Here is an 18,407-nt window from a genome sequence, read left to right as displayed (position 1 = left end):
GTTATATTCTTGTACAAAGGAGCAGTATTATAGTAGTTATATTCCTGTACATAGGGGGCAGTATTAAAGTAGTTATATTCTTGTATAAAGGAGCAGTATTATAGTTGTTATATTCTTGTACATAGGGGGCAGTATTATAGTAGTTATATTCTTGTACATAGGAGCAGTATTAAAGTAGTTCTATTCTTGCACATAGGGGGTAGTATTATAGTAGTTATATTCTTGTAGAAAGGAGCAGTATTATAGTTGTTATATTCTTGTACATAGGGGGCAGTATTATAGTAGTTATATTCTTGTACATAGGGGGCAGTATTATAGTAGTTATATTCTTGCACATAGGGGGCAGTATTATAGTAGTTATATTCTTGTACAAAGGAGCAGTATTATAGTAGTTATATTCCTGTACATAGGGGGCAGTATTAAAGTAGTTATATTCTTGTATAAAGGAGCAGTATTATAGTTGTTATATTCTTGTACATAGGGGGCAGTATTATAGTAGTTATATTCTTGTACATAGGAGCAGTATTAAAGTAGTTCTATTCTTGCACATAGGGGGCAGTATTATAGTAGTTATATTCTTGTAGAAAGGAGCAGTATTATAGTTGTTATATTCTTGTACATAGGGGGCAGTATTATAGTAGTTATATTCTTGTACATAGGGGGCAGTATTATAGTAGTTATATTCTTGCACATAGGGGGCAGTATTATAGTAGTTATATTCTTGTACAAAGGAGCAGTATTATAGTAGTTATATTCTTGTACATAGGGGGCAGTATTATAGCAGTTATATTCTTGTACAAAGGAGCAGTATTATAGTTGTTATATTCTTGTACATAGGGGGCAGTATTATAGTAGTTATATTCTTGTACATAGGAGCAGTATTATAGTAGTTATATTCTTGTACATAGGGAGCAGTATTATAGTTGTTATATTCTTGTACATAGGGGGCAGTATTATAGTAGTTATATTCTTGTACAAAGGAGCAGTATTATAGTTGTTATATTCTTGTATATACAGTGGGGAAAAAAAGTATTTAGTCAGCCACCAATTGTGCAAGTTCTCCCTCTTAAAAAGATGAGGTCGGCCTGTAATTGACATCATAGGTCGACCTCAACTATGAGAGACAAAATGAGAAAAAAATCCATCCTGAAAATCACATTGTCTGATTTGGAAAGAAATTTTTTTCAAATTTTGGTGGACAATAAGTATTTGTTCAATTACAAAAGTTCATCTCAATACTTTGTTATATATCCTTTGTTGGCAATGACAGAGGTCAAACGTTTTCCGTAAGTCTTCACAAGGTTGGCACACACTTTTGCTGGTATGTTGGCCCATTCCTTCATGCAGATCTCCTCTAGAGCAGTGATGTTTTGGGGCTGTCGCTGGGCAACACGGACTTTCAATTCCCTCCAAGGTTTTTCTATAGGGTTTAGATCTGAAGACTGGCTAGGCCACTCCAGAACCTTGAAATGCTTCTTACAAAGCCACTCCTTCATTGCCCTGGCGGTGTGCTTGGGATCATTGGCATGCTGAAAGACCCAGCCACTTTTCATCTTCAATGCCCTTGCTGATGGAAGGAGGTTTGTACTCAAAATCTCACGATTCATGGCCCCATTCATTCCTTCATGTACACGGATCAGACGTCCTGGTCCCTTGGCAGAGAAACAGCTCCAAAGCATGATGTTGCCACCCCCATGCTTCACAGTAGGTATGGTGTTCTTTGGATGCAACTCAGCATTCTTTCTCCTCCAAACATGACGAGTTGTGTTTCTACCGAACAGTTTGGTTCGGTTACTTTGGTTTCATCTGACCATATGATATTCTCCCAATACTCTTCTGGATCATCCAAATGCTTTCTAGCAAACTTCAGACGAGCCCGGACATGTAATGGTTTAAGCAGGGTGACACGTCTGGCACTGCAGGATCTGAGTACCTCGCGGAGTAGTGTGTTACTGATGGTAGCTTGTGTAACGTTGGTCCCAGCTCTCTGCAGGTCATTCACTAGGTCCCCCCGTGTGTTTCTGGGATTTTTGCTCACTGTTCTTGAGATCATTTTGACCTCACGGGGTGAGATCTTGTGTGGAGCCCCAGATCGAGGGAGATTATCAGTGGTCTCATATGTTTTCCATTTTCTTATTATTGCTCCCCCAGTTTATTTCTTCACACCAAGCTGCTCGCCTATTGCAGATTCAGTCTTCCCAGCCTGGTGCAGGGCTACAATTTTGTTTCTGGTGTCCTTCGACAGCTCTTTGGTCTTCACCATAGTGGAGTTTGGAGTGTGACTGTATGAGATTGCGGACAGGCGTCTTTTATACTGATAACAAGTTCAAACAGCTGCCAGTACTACAGGTAATGAGTGGAGGACAGAGGAGCCTCTTAAAGAAGAAGTTACAGGTCTGGGAGAGCCAGAAATCTTTCTTGTTTGTAACTGACCAAATACTTATTTTCCACCAAAATTTGAAAAAAATTTCTTTCCAAATCAGACAATGTGATTTTCAGGATTTGTTTTCTCATTTTGTCTCTGATAGTTGAGGTCGACCTATGATGTCAATTACAGGCCTCTCATTTTTAAGTGGGAGAACTTGCACAATTGGTGACTGACTAAATACTTTTTTTCCCACTGTATATACAAGAATATAATTACTATAATACTACACCTATGTACAAGAATATAACTACTATAATACTGCCCCCTATGTACAAGAATATAACTACTATAATACTGCTCCTATGTACAAGAATATAACTACTATAATACTGCTCCTATGTACAAGAATATAACTACTATAATACAGCTCCTATGTACAAGAATATAACTACACTGCTCAAAAAAATAAAGGGAACACTGAAATAACACATCCTAGATCTGAATGAATGAAATATTCTCATTGAATACTTTGTTCTGTACAAAGTTGAATGTGCTGACAACAAAATCACACAAATCATCAATGGAAATCAAATTTATTAACCAATGGAGGCCTGAATTTGGAGTCACCCCCAAAATTAAAGTGGAAAAATACACTACAGGCTGATCCAACTTTGATGTAATGTCCTTAAAACAAGTCAAAATTAGGCTCAGTATTGTGTGTGGCCTCCACGTGCCTGTAATACCTCCCTACACCACCTGGGCATGCTCCTGATGAGGTTGCGGATGGTCTCCTGTGGGATCTCCTCCCAGACCTGGACTAAAGCATCCGCCAACTCCTGGACAGTCTGTGGTGCAACGTGACGTTGGTGGATGGAGCGAGACATGATGTCCCAGATGTGCTCAATCGGATTCAGGTCTGGGGAACGGGCGGGCCAGTCCATAGCTTCAATGCCTTCATCTTGCAGGAACTGCTGACACACTCCAGCCACATGAGGTCTGGCATTGTCCTGCATTAGGAGGAATCCAGGGCCAACCGCACCAGCATATGGTCTCACAAGGGGTCTGAGGATCTCATCTCGGTACCTAATGGCAGTCAGGCTACCTCTGGCGAGCACATGCAAGCTGTGCGGCCCTCCGAAGAAATGCCACCCCACACCATTATTGACCCACTGCCAAACCGGTCATGCTGAAGGATGTTGCAGGCAGCAGATCGCTCTCCACGGCGTCTCCAGACTCTGTCATGTCTGTCACATGTGCTCAGTGTGAACCTGCTTTCATCTGTGAAGAGCACAGTGCGCCAGTGGCAACTTTGCCAATCCTGGTGTTCTGTGGCAAATGCCAAGCGTCCTGCACGGTGTTGGGCTGTGAGCACAACCCCCATCTGTGGATGTCGGGCCCTCATACCACCCTCATGGAGTCGGTTTCTAACCGTTTGTGCAGACACATGCTCATTTGTGGCCTGCTGGAGGTCATTTTGCAGGGCTCTGGCAGTGCTCCTCCTGTTGCTCCTTGCACAAAGGCGGAGGTAGCGGTCCTGCTGCTGGGTTGTTGCCCTCCTACAGCCCCCTCCACGTCTCCTGGTGTACAGGCCTGTCTGCTGGTAGCGCCTCCAGCCTCTGGACACTACACTGACAGACACAGCAAACCTTCTTGCCACAGCTCGCATTGATGTGCCATCCTGGATGAGCTACGCTACCTGAGCAACTTCTGTGGGTTGTAGAGTCCGTCTCATGCTACCATGAGTGTGAAAGCACAACCAACATTTAAAAGTGACCAAAACATCAGCCAGAAAGCATTGGTACTGAGATGTGGTCTGTGGTCCCCACCTGCAGAACCTCTCCTTTATTGAGGGTGTCTTGATAATTGCCAATAATTTCCATCTATTGTCTATTCCATTTGCACAACAGCATGTGAAATTGACTGTCAATCAGTGTTGCTTCCTAAGTGCACAGTTTGATTTCACAGAAGTTTGATTTACTTGGAGTTATATTCTGTTGTGTAAGTGTTCCCTTTATTTTTTGGAGCAGTGTACTACAATACTGCCCCTATGTGCAAGAATATAACTGCTGTCATGGAGATATTAAGAAAAATATTAAGAATTTTTCTCTCTCCCGAAGCCCCTCTCACCCTTCCCCTATTCACCATTTGTCACAAGACAAGAGCTGACAATCTAAAGAGCGATCTCTATGCAAATTATCACCTACAGCAGAAGTGACTTGTAAACAAATGCTGGCACAGAAGGTGCTACCAATTCAATCAAAATTCGAGTGTGTTTCCCCCTGGCAGAGGCAGGGTATAATTAGACACAGACCCATGATAATTTACATCTAGCTGTTGAGGCTTGATTCCCAGGACGTCAAAAGGAAATTTAAAAGAGGTGTCCAGACGTTCAGCATCAACACGAAATATGGAATATCTCCAGTTCCATATGTCCGATACTAATGGGACCCGTATTTTGAGTGGCAGGGTCAGCTAGGGAACAATATGGATATTTTCCAGTAGCTGTAAGCCCCTCCGAGCAGCTGTGGCGCAAAAGTACCAGATTAACGGATCGCAACTATGCCATGTGTAGTCTCTACGGAAAGATAAATTCATAATAAAAACTATGGTATCACTTTCGGGCTTCTGTGATCAACCAGTGAGGAGTTATCAAAGAAGTTAGAGTTTTTAATAAAAACATGAAGGGTGGAGCCCAGCCCACATGATGTCAACACAAGGGGCGTGTGGGCAGGTCCCCTCTTCGGCATAAAATATCCAACTGAAGATGGATCTATATTCATTGCCTGGGTGGTATAGAGACTATAAGCAAAGAATCCCGTTCTATAACGTTCAAATCAAATTGGGGAGCCTCTCCTCCAGCTATACTGAGTCGTCTCTGCGAACTTTATAGTAAGTTTCTTCTTTAATACTTATTATTTTGTGTAACTGCATATGTACTGTATTGTCTCCTTTTGTAAAATCTTTGTATATTTTTCCTTAACACTGTCTCCCTTTTGGATTAAATATAAAATGTAATAGTTCTGTCTCTTTTGTCCTGTAATCGTTCCCTCCCCCGAAGCCATATACGCTACCAGAAAGCAGGCGTCTGGCCAGGCCTGTATTATAGTTCAAACTCGGCCGGTGATGACAGCAAATAATCATAATTGGGCTAACGTGAAGTCGGCAGTAACCGTACCGGGGTGTATACACATATTCCATGAGTTGGAATCCAGAGTTGTATGCGCCATACACTTTCTGTTCGCTTGCTGATAGCTACTTACTGAGTAATCGTGATCGTGTGCTCGCGAATCCCTGCTCAATCCTGATGTCCCTGACAACTACTATACTGCTGCCCTCTATGTACAAGAATATAACTACTATAATACTGCTCCTATGTACAAGAATATAACTACTATAATACTGCCCCCTATGTACAAGAATATAACTACTATAATACTGCTCCTATGTACAAGAATATAACTACTATAATACTGCCCTCTATGTACAAGAATATGACTACTATAATACTGCCTCTATGTACAAGAATATAACTACTATAATACTGTCCCCTATGTACAAGAATATAACTACTATAATACTACCCCCTATGTACAAGAATATAACTACTATAATACTGCTCCCTATGTACAAGAATATAACTACTATAATACTGCCTCCTATGTACAAGAATATAACTACTATAATACAGCTCCTATGTACAAGAATATAACTACTATAAAACAGCTCCTATGTACAAGAATATAACTACTATAATACTGCCCCTATGAACAAGAATATAACTACTATAATACTGCTCCCTATGTACAAAAATATAACTACTATAATACTGCCCCTATGTACAAGAATATAACTACTATAATACTGCTCCTATGTGCAAGAATATAACTACTATAATACTGCTCCTATATACAAGAATATAACTACTATATATTACTGCTCCTATGTACAAGAATATAACTACTATAATACTGCTCCCTATGTACAAGAATATAACTACTATAATACTGCCCCTATGTACAAGAATATAACTACTATAATACTTCTCCTATGTACAAGAATATAGCTACTATAATACTGCCCCTATGTACAAGAATATACCTACTATAATACTGCTCCCTATGTACAAGAATATATCTACTATAATACTGCTCCTATGTACAAGAATATAGCTACTATAATACTGCCCCTATGTACAAGAGTATAGCTACTATAATACTGACCCCTATGTACAAGAATATAACTACTATAATACTGCTCCTATGTACAAGAATATAACTACTATAATACTGCCCCTATGTACAAGAATATACCTACTATAATACTGCTCCCTATGTACAAGAATATAACTACTATAATACTGCCCCCTATGTACAAGAATATAACTACTATAATACTGCTCCTATGTACAAGAATATAACTACTATAATACTGCCCCTATGAACAAGAATATAACTACTATAATACTGCTCCATATGTACAAAAATATAACTACTATAATACTGCTCCATATGTACAAAAATATAACTACTATAATACTGCTCCTATGTACAAGAATATAACTACTATAATACTGCCCCTATGTACAAGAATATAACTACTATAATACTGCTCCTATGTACAAGAATATAACTACTATTATACTGCTCCTATATACAAGAATATAACTACTATATATTACTGCTCCTATGTACAAGAATATAACTACTATAATACTGCCCCCTATGTACAAGAATATAACTACTATAATACTGCCCCTATGTACAAGAATATAACTACTATAATAATGCCCCTATGTACAAGAATATAACTACTATAATACTGCCCCTATGTACAAGAATATAACTACTATAATGCTGCCCCCTATGTACAAGAATATATCTACTATAATACTGCTCCTATGTACAAGAATATAGCTACTATAATACTGCCCCTATGTACAAGAATATAACTACTATAATAATGCCCCTATGTACAAGAATATAACTACTATAATACTGCCCCTATGTACAAGAATATAACTACTATAATGCTGCCCCCTATGTACAAGAATATATCTACTATAATACTGCTCCTATGTACAAGAATATAGCTACTATAATACTGCCCCTATGTACAAGAATATAACTACTATAATACTGCCCCTATGTACAAGAATATAACTACTATAATACTGCTCCTATGTACAAGAATATAACTACTATAATACTGCCCTCTATGTACAAGAATATGACTACTATAATACTGCCTCTATGTACAAGAATATAACTACTATAATACTGTCCCCTATGTACAAGAATATAACTACTATAATACTACCCCCTATGTACAAGAATATAACTACTATAATACTGCTCCCTATGTACAAGAATATAACTACTATAATACTGCCTCCTATGTACAAGAATATAACTACTATAATACAGCTCCTATGTACAAGAATATAACTACTATAAAACAGCTCCTATGTACAAGAATATAACTACTATAATACTGCCCCTATGAACAAGAATATAACTACTATAATACTGCTCCCTATGTACAAAAATATAACTACTATAATACTGCCCCTATGTACAAGAATATAACTACTATAATACTGCTCCTATGTACAAGAATATAACTACTATAATACTGCTCCTATATACAAGAATATAACTACTATATATTACTGCTCCTATGTACAAGAATATAACTACTATAATACTGCTCCCTATGTACAAGAATATAACTACTATAATACTGCCCCCTATGTACAAGAATATAACTACTATAATACTGCTCCTATGTACAAGAATATAACTACTATAATACTGCTCCGTATGTACAAAAATATAACTACTATAATACTGCTCCTATGTACAAGAATATAACTACTATAATACTGCCCCTATGTACAAGAATATAACTACTATAAAACTGCTCCTATGTACAAGAATATAACTACTATATATTACTGCTCCTATGTACAAGAATATAACTACTATAATACTGCTCCCTATGTACAAGAATATAACTACTATAATAATGCCCCTATGTACAAGAATATAACTACTATAATACTGCCCCTATGTACAAGAATATAACTACTATAATGCTGCCCCCTATGTACAAGAATATATCTACTATAATACTGCTCCTATGTACAAGAATATAGCTACTATAATACTGTCCCTATGTACAAGAATATAACTACTATAATACTGACCCCTATGTACAAGAATATAACTACTATAATACTGCTCCTATATACAAGAATATAACTACTATATATTACTGCTCCTATGTACAAGAATATAACTACTATAATACTGCCCCTATGTACAAGAATATAACTACTATAATACTGCCCCTATGTACAAGCAAAAGATCTATGAGGGTAGAAAGCAGTTCATATCAAAACAGCGGCTCTGGAAGGCGATTCTGACATTCTGCAAAGAAAGTCAAGCAGAAAGTATCCAAAAACTGAGAATGGATGCACGATTTGTGAAGTTGACATCTAAGAAGGCTCCTGTGTTACATGTAACTTGCTAAGATGTTTTTGATATCCGTAAATGTGACCGCCTAATGCTGCAAATTCAACAAAATACCATTTTCAGTTCTTTACAACCTATAAAATATTTGGAAACTCTGTTGTGCAGAAGAATTTGCTGTATTTTGAGTTTTTAGTTTTGAAAAAAAAAAGTCCTGTTATTATTGGAAAGTTTGTCCAATAAAATGTGATTTATCCGCTAATGATGAATGATTTGTGCCTTATTCTGACTCATCTGCATCTACCATTTAGCAAAATCAGTGAAAAATAGCATTTATATAATAATTTGTGATGCAGTATATTTATTGTAACAATGGTTATTACATTTTGCCTTCATACTGTACAATCCTCACACATGGTTATAGAATGACGTCATCTTCATCCGTAGTTTCTGCCATTACTCAGGGCTGTGAGTTGTTAGTCTTGGATGACCCCTCGGTCGTCGCTTCCTTTGTGCAGTCATTTATATTAGTCTGTTTATTTTCTGAGTCGCTCAATGTATATTGTATATGTATAGGGAATGGTCTGTACTCATCTGATTCTTGATCTGTGTCTTCTTCACCTTATGATAGACTCAGTAATATATTCCTGTTAGTTTGCTTTTTCCTTCCTCCTTCATCATTCTGACATCTTCGCTTTAATTAAGGTGCCGCGCAGCCTTGTACGTGTGGTGACATGATTCATACTCCGCTTCTCAAATCAATTAGAAGATAGTTCTGCAATTAAAAGTGTCATAATAATATTGATCTAAGAAGATGAAAACCGATTATAAATCCTTAGCAACAATATACACAGACGTTTCAGAAATATTCAGAGTTCCTACAAAGTGAAACAAATCAGGACGTTAAAGGGGATTTTTTATGGGTGGTCCGAAACTACCCTTTTAGGGAATTTTGATCATATAGTGACCTGTGTAGACCAAAGAGCAGTTGCCAAGAGTGTCTCTCCCTCTGAAGGACCCGGTGTGTCTGTGCAGTACAGGGACGGTCCATTGATTTTAATGAAAACTGTGTAATGCCACTCTTCATCTGATGGTGGCTTTGCAGAAAAATGTAATATCTGTGACAGGTTTTCTATATACATTACAGTTGATTGTACTTGTACTTCTATGTGCAGTAAATGCTTATAGTTGACCAGATATAGTATATGGGTACTCCCAAACACAGTGTATATCCAAAGAGACAGGAAGTATAAACCCAATAAGATTAAAAAGGACAATTTTATTAATTAAATCTAAAATAGGACAATATACAAAAATATATGCGGGGACAAATAGGTACTGAGCAGATGAGTAGATGGCCAAGTGCTTGAATGGGTAGGGAGAAAGTAGGAACGGACACTGGGCACTACTTTGCCACCCACAATCCATTGGTAATCTTCAGACTTCATGATACCTTGCACACAGTCAAGACACCCAGTGCCAGAGGCAGAAAAATAACCCCAAAACATTTTTGAACTTCCACCATATTTGACTGTAGGTAATGTGTTTTTTTCTTTGTAGGCCTCATTCCGTTTTCAGTAAATAGTAGAATGATGTACTTTACCACAAAGCTCTATCTTGTTCGCATCTGTCCACAAGAAGCTTTACCAGAAAGATTTTGGCTTCCTCACATACATTTTGGCAAACTGCAAGATAGCTTTTTTATATCTCTGTCTCAGCAGTGGGGTCCTCCTGGGTCTCCTGTCATAGCATTTCACTTTATTCACATGTTGACGGTTAGTTCGCACTGACACTGATGCACCCTGAGCCTGCAGGACAGCTTGACTTTCTTTGAAACTTGATTGGGGCTGCTTATCCACCATCTGGACTAGCCTGCTTTGCAACCTTTCATCAATTTTCTATGCTGTCCACGTCCACTGAGATTAGCTTCAGTGCCATGTGTTGTAAACTTCTTGATTATGTTGCGCACCATGGACAAAAGAACATCAAGACCTCTGGAGATGGACTTGTAACCTTTAGATTGTTGATATTTTTCAACTATTTTGGCTCTCAAGTCCTCAGACAGTTCTCTTTTCCTCTTTCTGTTCTCCATCCTTAGTGTGGCACACACAGACACACAATGCAAAGATTGAGTCAACTTCTCCCCTTTTTATCCGGTTTCAGATGTGTCCTTCATATTGCTCACACCTGTTACTTGCCACAGGTGAGTGTGAACGAGCATCACATGCTTGAAACAAAGTTGTTTACCTACATGTTTTGAAAGGTGCCAACAATTTTGTCCTGCCCATTTTTGGGGTTGTGTGAAATGATTTCCAATTTTGCTTTTTTTCTGTTTTTTTTAATTTGTGTTGTTCCAATACTCACAAAGGATATAAACGTGGGTATAACAAACCATGTGTAGTTATGGTCATTTTCTGGGAGAAATACTTCGTTTTCTGGAACAATTTCAAGGGTGCCAACACTTTCGGCCATGACTGTATATAGAATATAAATTATGGCAGGATTACTTTGCACCCATGTAGGGAGTTTGAGTGGCCTAAATTAGTTGTTACTTAACTTTACCCAAGTCGTAAAACTTTTTTGATTTTTTTCGTGTGTCTTCCGTTTATAGTCACAGTTGCCTTGAAGATTCTTATGGATATCCTTGGAATTTTGATTCAAATCACCTTCCAGATTATTTTTAACCATTGTCATCAAAGCTCTCAAAGTGTCACGATGTGAAATAAAGAGAAAATCGCCATTAATTTGAATTTTTTTCATTTAGCTGTTTTTAATCTCTATTTAAGAAATTGACAACAGGATATAAGTTTTCATTTATGTTTTGGCTAGATAGAAAAAATAAGCAAGTGCAAACAAACAATATAGAAGTAGGTTACTGTGTCTTTAAAAATAGATATCCACCTCTATACGGGGATGTAATGACTGCCACTTCCTTTTGTCACATTTTTTGCAAACACAAAGTGAAAAAATTGAACAAATGTAAAAAAAAAAATGTACATAATACAAAAATATTTACTTTTTTTTTTTCTAAACCAGTGGTTAAAAAAATACCCTTTAAAACATCCCTTCCTGTTAAAATTTTTTTTACATACCCCTTTAAGGAATTGTAAGTTAATAGATGGGGGTCCTCTGCTCAGGATCCTTCTTGTCCAGAGTGGAGAGCGGCTGGAAATAACGACTTTCTCCGCAAGTCCTCTCCTGCATTACACAGACAGAACATTGATGTGACTGGAAACTGTGTAATACTTTGTTTCACCTGCGGAGGAGCTGCAGGGAAATGCAGCAATTATTGCTGCTCGGCTCAGTGTCAAAAGATTCTTCTAGAAAGTAAGGATTGTCTAAATTGGAGAATCCGTTTAAATGATCAATTCAGCTCTGCTACATTTGTGAGGTTGCTAATTAATATTTTAACCCCGTTAGTAGTTTATGTCTTCTCTTTCCCAGGACTGGATTTACACTCAGGTTCAGCAGATCAGCCAGCAGGATCTCTGTCTGTCGGTGCACACTTTATTTCCAGGGACCCAGGTGGTTCTCTTACCCTGCAAAGATGGAGACGGCAGGCAGGTAAGGTCACGCGGTGCACCCCGGTGTACCCCCCTGGAGTATCCCGGTGTAGCCAAAGATGAAAAAGTTGTCCTGGGAAAAAAATCTACAGTTTGTATATGGTTTAGGTGACAGTAATGAGTCTCCGCCATGGCCCCCAAATCTACATCACTATTTTTGGGGGGCAACTGGGTAGAGGGGGAAAAGGGCCAGGAGTGAAAACTTCATGTGTCATACCCCAAATTAATGATAAAATTATAATACCCCCAAAGAATAAAATAATACTCCAAATTAATAATAAAATTATAATACCCCCAAAAAATAAAATAAAATTCCAGATTAATAATAACAGGAATACTGGGCATAAGACTATGCAGAATCTAAAAAATTGTAAGAGAATTCTCTCCCAATTGTGTTTACAATTTGCATTGTGGATGGCGCCACCTTGAGTTAGAGTCTGCAATGCATTTTTGCAACATAGTGGAATCTTGTTTTACTGCAACCACTATCACAGGAGAACATGTTGGCAAAGGAACATTTTATTTTTTGGCATCACATGTCTGAAGGAGGAATCGAAAGAACAGTAAACGAGCAGCGGAGTCTGTATACTGTATATAATAAGAGCTGTTTGAGCCCCCCCCCCCAAAAAAAAAAAAAATATAATCCCCTCTGTTGGCTTGTTTTCGATTATTCTATCCATTCATTCCTTCATTTGTAACCATGAGTATCCTTATAATCATTTACAAACCTTTTAAAGTATATACAGCACCTTGCAAATGTATTCAACCCCCTAAAAGGTTCGACAGATCTGTTTGAGTTGCGAATTGTTAGCGGTGTTTCATAATTGTTTTTTTGTTTCTTTTTATGCGACTGTAGAAAATATTATGTTTTCAGTTTTCACACTGACCACAGTGGCGGCACACAGAATACGTGGACATTTCCTGGTTTCTGCAGTTCACTTGTCAGCTTTGCCGTATAGACTGGGACAGGGTAAGCAGAGGATGGCAGAGATAATCACAGTCACATAGTCTCTGGCTGGGGATAACACTAGACCTACAGATGAGCCTCTGCCATTCCCTGTTCTCTGGGGAAATGTAAATATTTATCTCTGTTTACTGTAAATATTTTTCCTCGTCTTCTAACTTTCGTCCGTAACGTTTTTGTTTTCTTGGCATCAGAGATGGAGTAAAGTCGGCTCTCACATCGAGCACATGGCATCGCACTTCTGCCTGGATACGGAAATCATCGGCGACACTGATGAGAACAACAGAGAGATCGTGATCAACCCGTGCGAGACCACCGCCATCAGCCAACGCTGGGAAATGGTCTTTCACGACTTCCACTGAGGGCAATGAGACCGCCACACTGGAATATTGGAAAACCTTATGGCAAAGTCCATTGCCTGCAGTGACGCCAGCGCTGCTCCGCTGCAGTACGGGAAACGGGACAGGAAAGACGACATTATTACGGAGCAAAATCAGAGGCAAGAAAATGACAATGGAGACGCCGAAGGTGAAGGTGAAGGCAACTCAAGGGTAGAACTTTTTTATTTTCCAGTAGAGGCCGCTGAAGACCGGAGAAATGGCGGCCGACATGTGAGGGGGACGCAATCATCATCCATTATCATCACATAAGGGATAGAGAAAAGCACACGGGGGGTGAGAGAACTGGCAGCGATCCGCACTCAGGCTGCACCGAAAACGGGGGGTCACATTACTGATCATCAGCCACATGGAAATATGGGACTAATAGACAATGTTCAAATGGACCAAACATATCCTCCAGTCACGAGGCGTAACACGAGCGGACACGTCTGTCTATCTCTCTATCTATTATCTATCTATCATTTATCTATCTATTATCTATCATCTATCTATTTATCTATCTATCTATCTATCTATCATCTATCTATCTATTATCTATTATCTATCTATTATCTATCATCTATTATCTATCATCTATCTATTATCTATCATCTATCTATTATCTATCATCTATCTATCCATCATCTATCTATTATCTATTATCTATCTATTATCTATCTATCATCTATCTATCTATTATCTATCAATCATCTATCTATTATCTATCTATTATCTATCATCTATCTATTTATCTATCTATCTATCTATCTATCTATCTATTATCTATCTATTATCTATCTATTATCTATCTATTATCTATCTATCTATCTATTATCTATCATCTATTATCTATCATCTATCTATTATCTATCATCTATCTATCCATCATCTATCTATTATCTATTATCTATCTATTATCTATCCATCATCTATCTATTATCTATCCATCATCTATCTATTATCTATCTATTATCTATCTTTCTATCATCTATCTTTCTATCTATTATCTATCTATCATCTATTATCTGTCTATGATCTATCATCTATCTATCCATCCAATATCTATCTATCTATTATGTATCTATTTTCTATCGATCTATCATCTTTCTTTCTATCATCTATCTATCCATCCATACATCTATCCATCCATCCCCTGGATGCAGCTTTGGATGTGACTGGAGTAGAACACATGATACTGATGATAGCCCAGCATCATTACATACTTGGAGTCTTTCTTGCTGAACTGAAGGTGAATCCGCGTTTTAAGGTCTTTGGTCCTAAAAATCAGTTTTCCACTTTGTAGCCTCGTGAGCAGTGGGAGCAGAGCTCCCGACCTCACATATAATATATAGATATATTTTACTTGTATATTTATGAAACACAAAATAATTTATGAATTCTTTTTGAAACTGGCACAAAAATTGGAATTTCGCTATTTCTGCATCTGGAGGAAATACTGAAACGGCCGCATGGAAATAAAGAACTTACCAAAGTTTTACACAAAAGTTTTTGAAACATCTTAAAGGCGACTCGGTCTCTGTGATACGGACCATCTTTCAGAAATAAAATCATTTTTCGCTTGGGGGTGTTCATGTCTCGTACTTTATTCTGGTTGTTACATGTGTGCTGCCAACCCAAAGTATGTGGCCCGGAGACGTCAGTTTCTGCTGAGCAGTGGTAGGTGCTGAATGTGACTTCTACTTGTTACCTTACTATCACTGCAGTAGGAGTGCGGTCTATAATGTTTATTCAGTGTTGTCAGTTATTCAGAGCTGTGACGTCCTCTCATTTTCCAGATTCGCTTCAAAGTGACTGCTGAATTCCCTGCCTCAGCTTTTATATAGACTATGATAATCCTTCCCGATTGGCTGTGTTGTACCATGTGATGCAATAGTCAATATGGAGAAACCTACATGGCCACATCAGAGGTTATGTGAGCTTTCTCTGGCTAACTAATGCAATCTTCAGTTTTGTGTAAAATGGCGGTGAGCATTTTTTAGTGTTCTTTCTGACAACTTGCGCAAATTGAATTACAAATTGTTATAATTACTTGGAATCCTAAAATTCGAAAAAAATTGTTTTGCATGTTCCAGAGAGAATGACTTTTTGTAGCCACTTTCCATTCGGAAGCTGCTCTATTAATGCAGAATACTCTGCTTTACTGTCACAGGATGGGGGGAGCGTCATCCCGGCTGAGGTGACGGAGATCCAAGCAGACACCATTTCTGCAACTCTGATTTCCTTATGTGAACGGCTGACCGGAGAATGATTCGTGCAGAATGACACATGCCACAATGAGGGAATATTATTTTGTGACCTGTCTGCTCTGATGTCCTATGCAGTTTAGATGGGTTTAGTGGATCACTCCTCAGGTCAGCAGTGTGTGCATTGTGTAGGCAGCCGAAAATGTATAACTAACAAGGAGAAAGACGCCTGTCTGGGTATTAGTCTAATCATCACTGTGTATCTACAGGTGTCCAGCGTTACTTTTCCTCTTGGCTCTATGTATATGGAGATGTGTGGTGCTAGGTTACCAGCTATGAAATTAAAAAAGCATCACTTGGGAGTGTTGGCAGTTGTTTTTGCCACATTTGTCTGTATGTGGCCACCTAGGGGTTGTAATATGAATTGCATCCTGTCAAGGGTATGCATTGGTAGGCATTCCACTAAATGGAAACTTTTAGGAAAAGCCGTTGACAATGCATACAACATAAAACTTTAAAAAATCCAACAGTAACACCAAGCAGAAAGAAAAAAAAATATTTTTAATGCTGCTGCAAAATCACTTGTGATCACTAAGGAATCTATAGAGATCAGTTAACCATGGGTCCTAGCGAAAACATATAAGTGTAATTTCTCATACCTTCCCTGCGACCAATTTTTCTTTGTTTTAACCTTCCTCGGCTTCAAAGATCTTTATTCTTTTTGCATTGAAATTAAATAACCTGGTGACTTTGCACTTCGGATTTAGTTTGATTACGGTGAAACCAGTTTTATGTTGTTTTATTATGTTGTTATACTAAAAAAACAACACAGACTAAAACAAGGCGGTCCCAGGCGGCCGCATTTTGATGGTGCTTCTAGTGATTCCTGTATTCTTGTACTACCAGTGGTTCTGGTGATGTATTTCTGTACTGATCAAGGTTCTAGTGTTTTATTTCTGAATTGCCAGTGGTTCTGGAGATGTATTTCTGTACTGATGGGAGTTCTAGTGCTGTATTTCTGTACTCATGTGGGTTCTAGTGATGTATTTCTGTATTGATGGTGGTTCTGGTGCTGTATTTCTGTACTTATTGTGGTTCTGGTGATGTATTCCTGTACTGATGGTGGTTCTGGTAATGTATTACAATATGCATACATGCAGTCATGTGCCAACCAGACATGCACTGCCTCACTCAATTTACTTGTATTGAGTGAGGCTACCCACGTCCAGTTGGAATGTGGCTGGAAGTATGCAAATCTCATACTTGCACTCACATTACTGCCCACTCCTGGCATGGGAGAATGCTGACTGCGTATAGTGCGCAAGCTGTGATGATTCAGAAGCCTGCAATCACATGACGCTGTATATAGGAGGGGGTGCCAAACTGAATTCTTGCACCAGGTGCTGGAAAACCTAGATCCGCTTCTCCTTTATGGTGTTAAGATCACTTTTTTTCCCATTTTTTGGTTGGTGTGATGACCAAAAATAGAAATTCTGCCATTTAATTTTTTTTTTATGGCATTCTTTGTATGTGCTATTTAATCCACTCTTTGAACAGTTTGGATCGTGACGTATCTGGGGATACCAAATGTGTTCACTTTTTAGGGTATGTGCACACCGAGTTTTTATGCTAAGATTTTGGAGCAGAAACTAAATTGAAAGCTCCAAGTTTTTAAGGAGTTTTTAGATTTTGAGGAAGATTTGGAAAGTTTCTGTTCAGTATCTGCTCCAAAAACTCCTTAAAAAACTCAGTGTGCACAAAGCCTTAGATTTTTTTTATAAAGGAAATGAGAAAAGAATGGTGATTTAAATTTTGTAATTTTCTTTGATTTTTTTTTCTCTTCTCAGACTTTTAGCTGATGACGTATAAATGTACCAATTGGGGATAAAATATCCCAATTATCTTTGATCCTGGCAGATGCAGAGAGTTTTTACTATAAACCACAACAGGCGCCTGCCCTCCTTGCATATACACTCCCATCATGAATGTGACATGTCAGGAATAGTAAAGCCTCATTAACAAATATTACAATGCTACAAAGCAAAACTTAAAAAAAAAACAATAAATAAACATTTGGGAACAAAAATACTTTTTTCTTCTTATATGGCAGGTCAGTTTTTGCTCAGAATACAAAGACTTCTCGCTACCGGAATAATTCTGGATATCATTGTCTTTATCTCAACTTCATCATGCAGAACACAGATAGTAAAAATGAAAGAGAAGGAAATTAAATCCGTACAAATTCCCTTCAGCGACTCAGAATGTAAAGTTGTCAGCAGCTAATTGTGTCGAGTTTAATTTATGTATCATCTTTTTTTATCCCAATCTCACATGCAAAGAATCCAAACATTTCCTACATCAGGGATTAACGATTGCCTCGTTTATAATATAAAGACGTCTTCAATTCTTCAGTAAAATTCTTCATCTCCTTCAAATGGTTTATTGTATAAAACTGCAA

The 18,407-nt window shown here is 38.1% G+C and overlaps 1 protein-coding gene across 3 annotated transcripts in view; it reads left to right on the top strand.

The window, feature by feature from the left end:
• GALNT14 (polypeptide N-acetylgalactosaminyltransferase 14) overlaps window positions 1-18,407 on the top strand; it is an 805,599-nt gene that overhangs the window by 771,937 nt on the left and 15,255 nt on the right. For 2 of the 3 annotated variants that reach the window (XM_073671812.1, XM_073671813.1), the window contains 2 exons: window positions 12,283-12,402; window positions 13,560-15,326. The exons of the other annotated variant lie outside the window; for it this stretch is intronic. In XM_073671812.1, coding sequence (XP_073527913.1) covers window positions 12,283-12,402; window positions 13,560-13,727 — 288 coding nt within the window. In that variant the 3' untranslated portion in view covers window positions 13,728-15,326. Of the gene's footprint in view, window positions 1-12,282; window positions 12,403-13,559; window positions 15,327-18,407 lie in introns of those variants that run through there. 3 annotated transcript variants of the gene reach the window in all.

Source organism: Phyllobates terribilis, unplaced genomic scaffold (assembly GCF_046119375.1).
Source record: "Phyllobates terribilis strain yellow unplaced genomic scaffold, ASM4611937v1 Scaffold_3__8_contigs__length_932513732, whole genome shotgun sequence".
Classification (NCBI taxonomy): domain Eukaryota; kingdom Metazoa; phylum Chordata; class Amphibia; order Anura; family Dendrobatidae; genus Phyllobates; species Phyllobates terribilis.
Note: the sequence above shows the minus strand (reverse complement) of the source record. Positions and strands in the feature narration are given on the sequence as shown.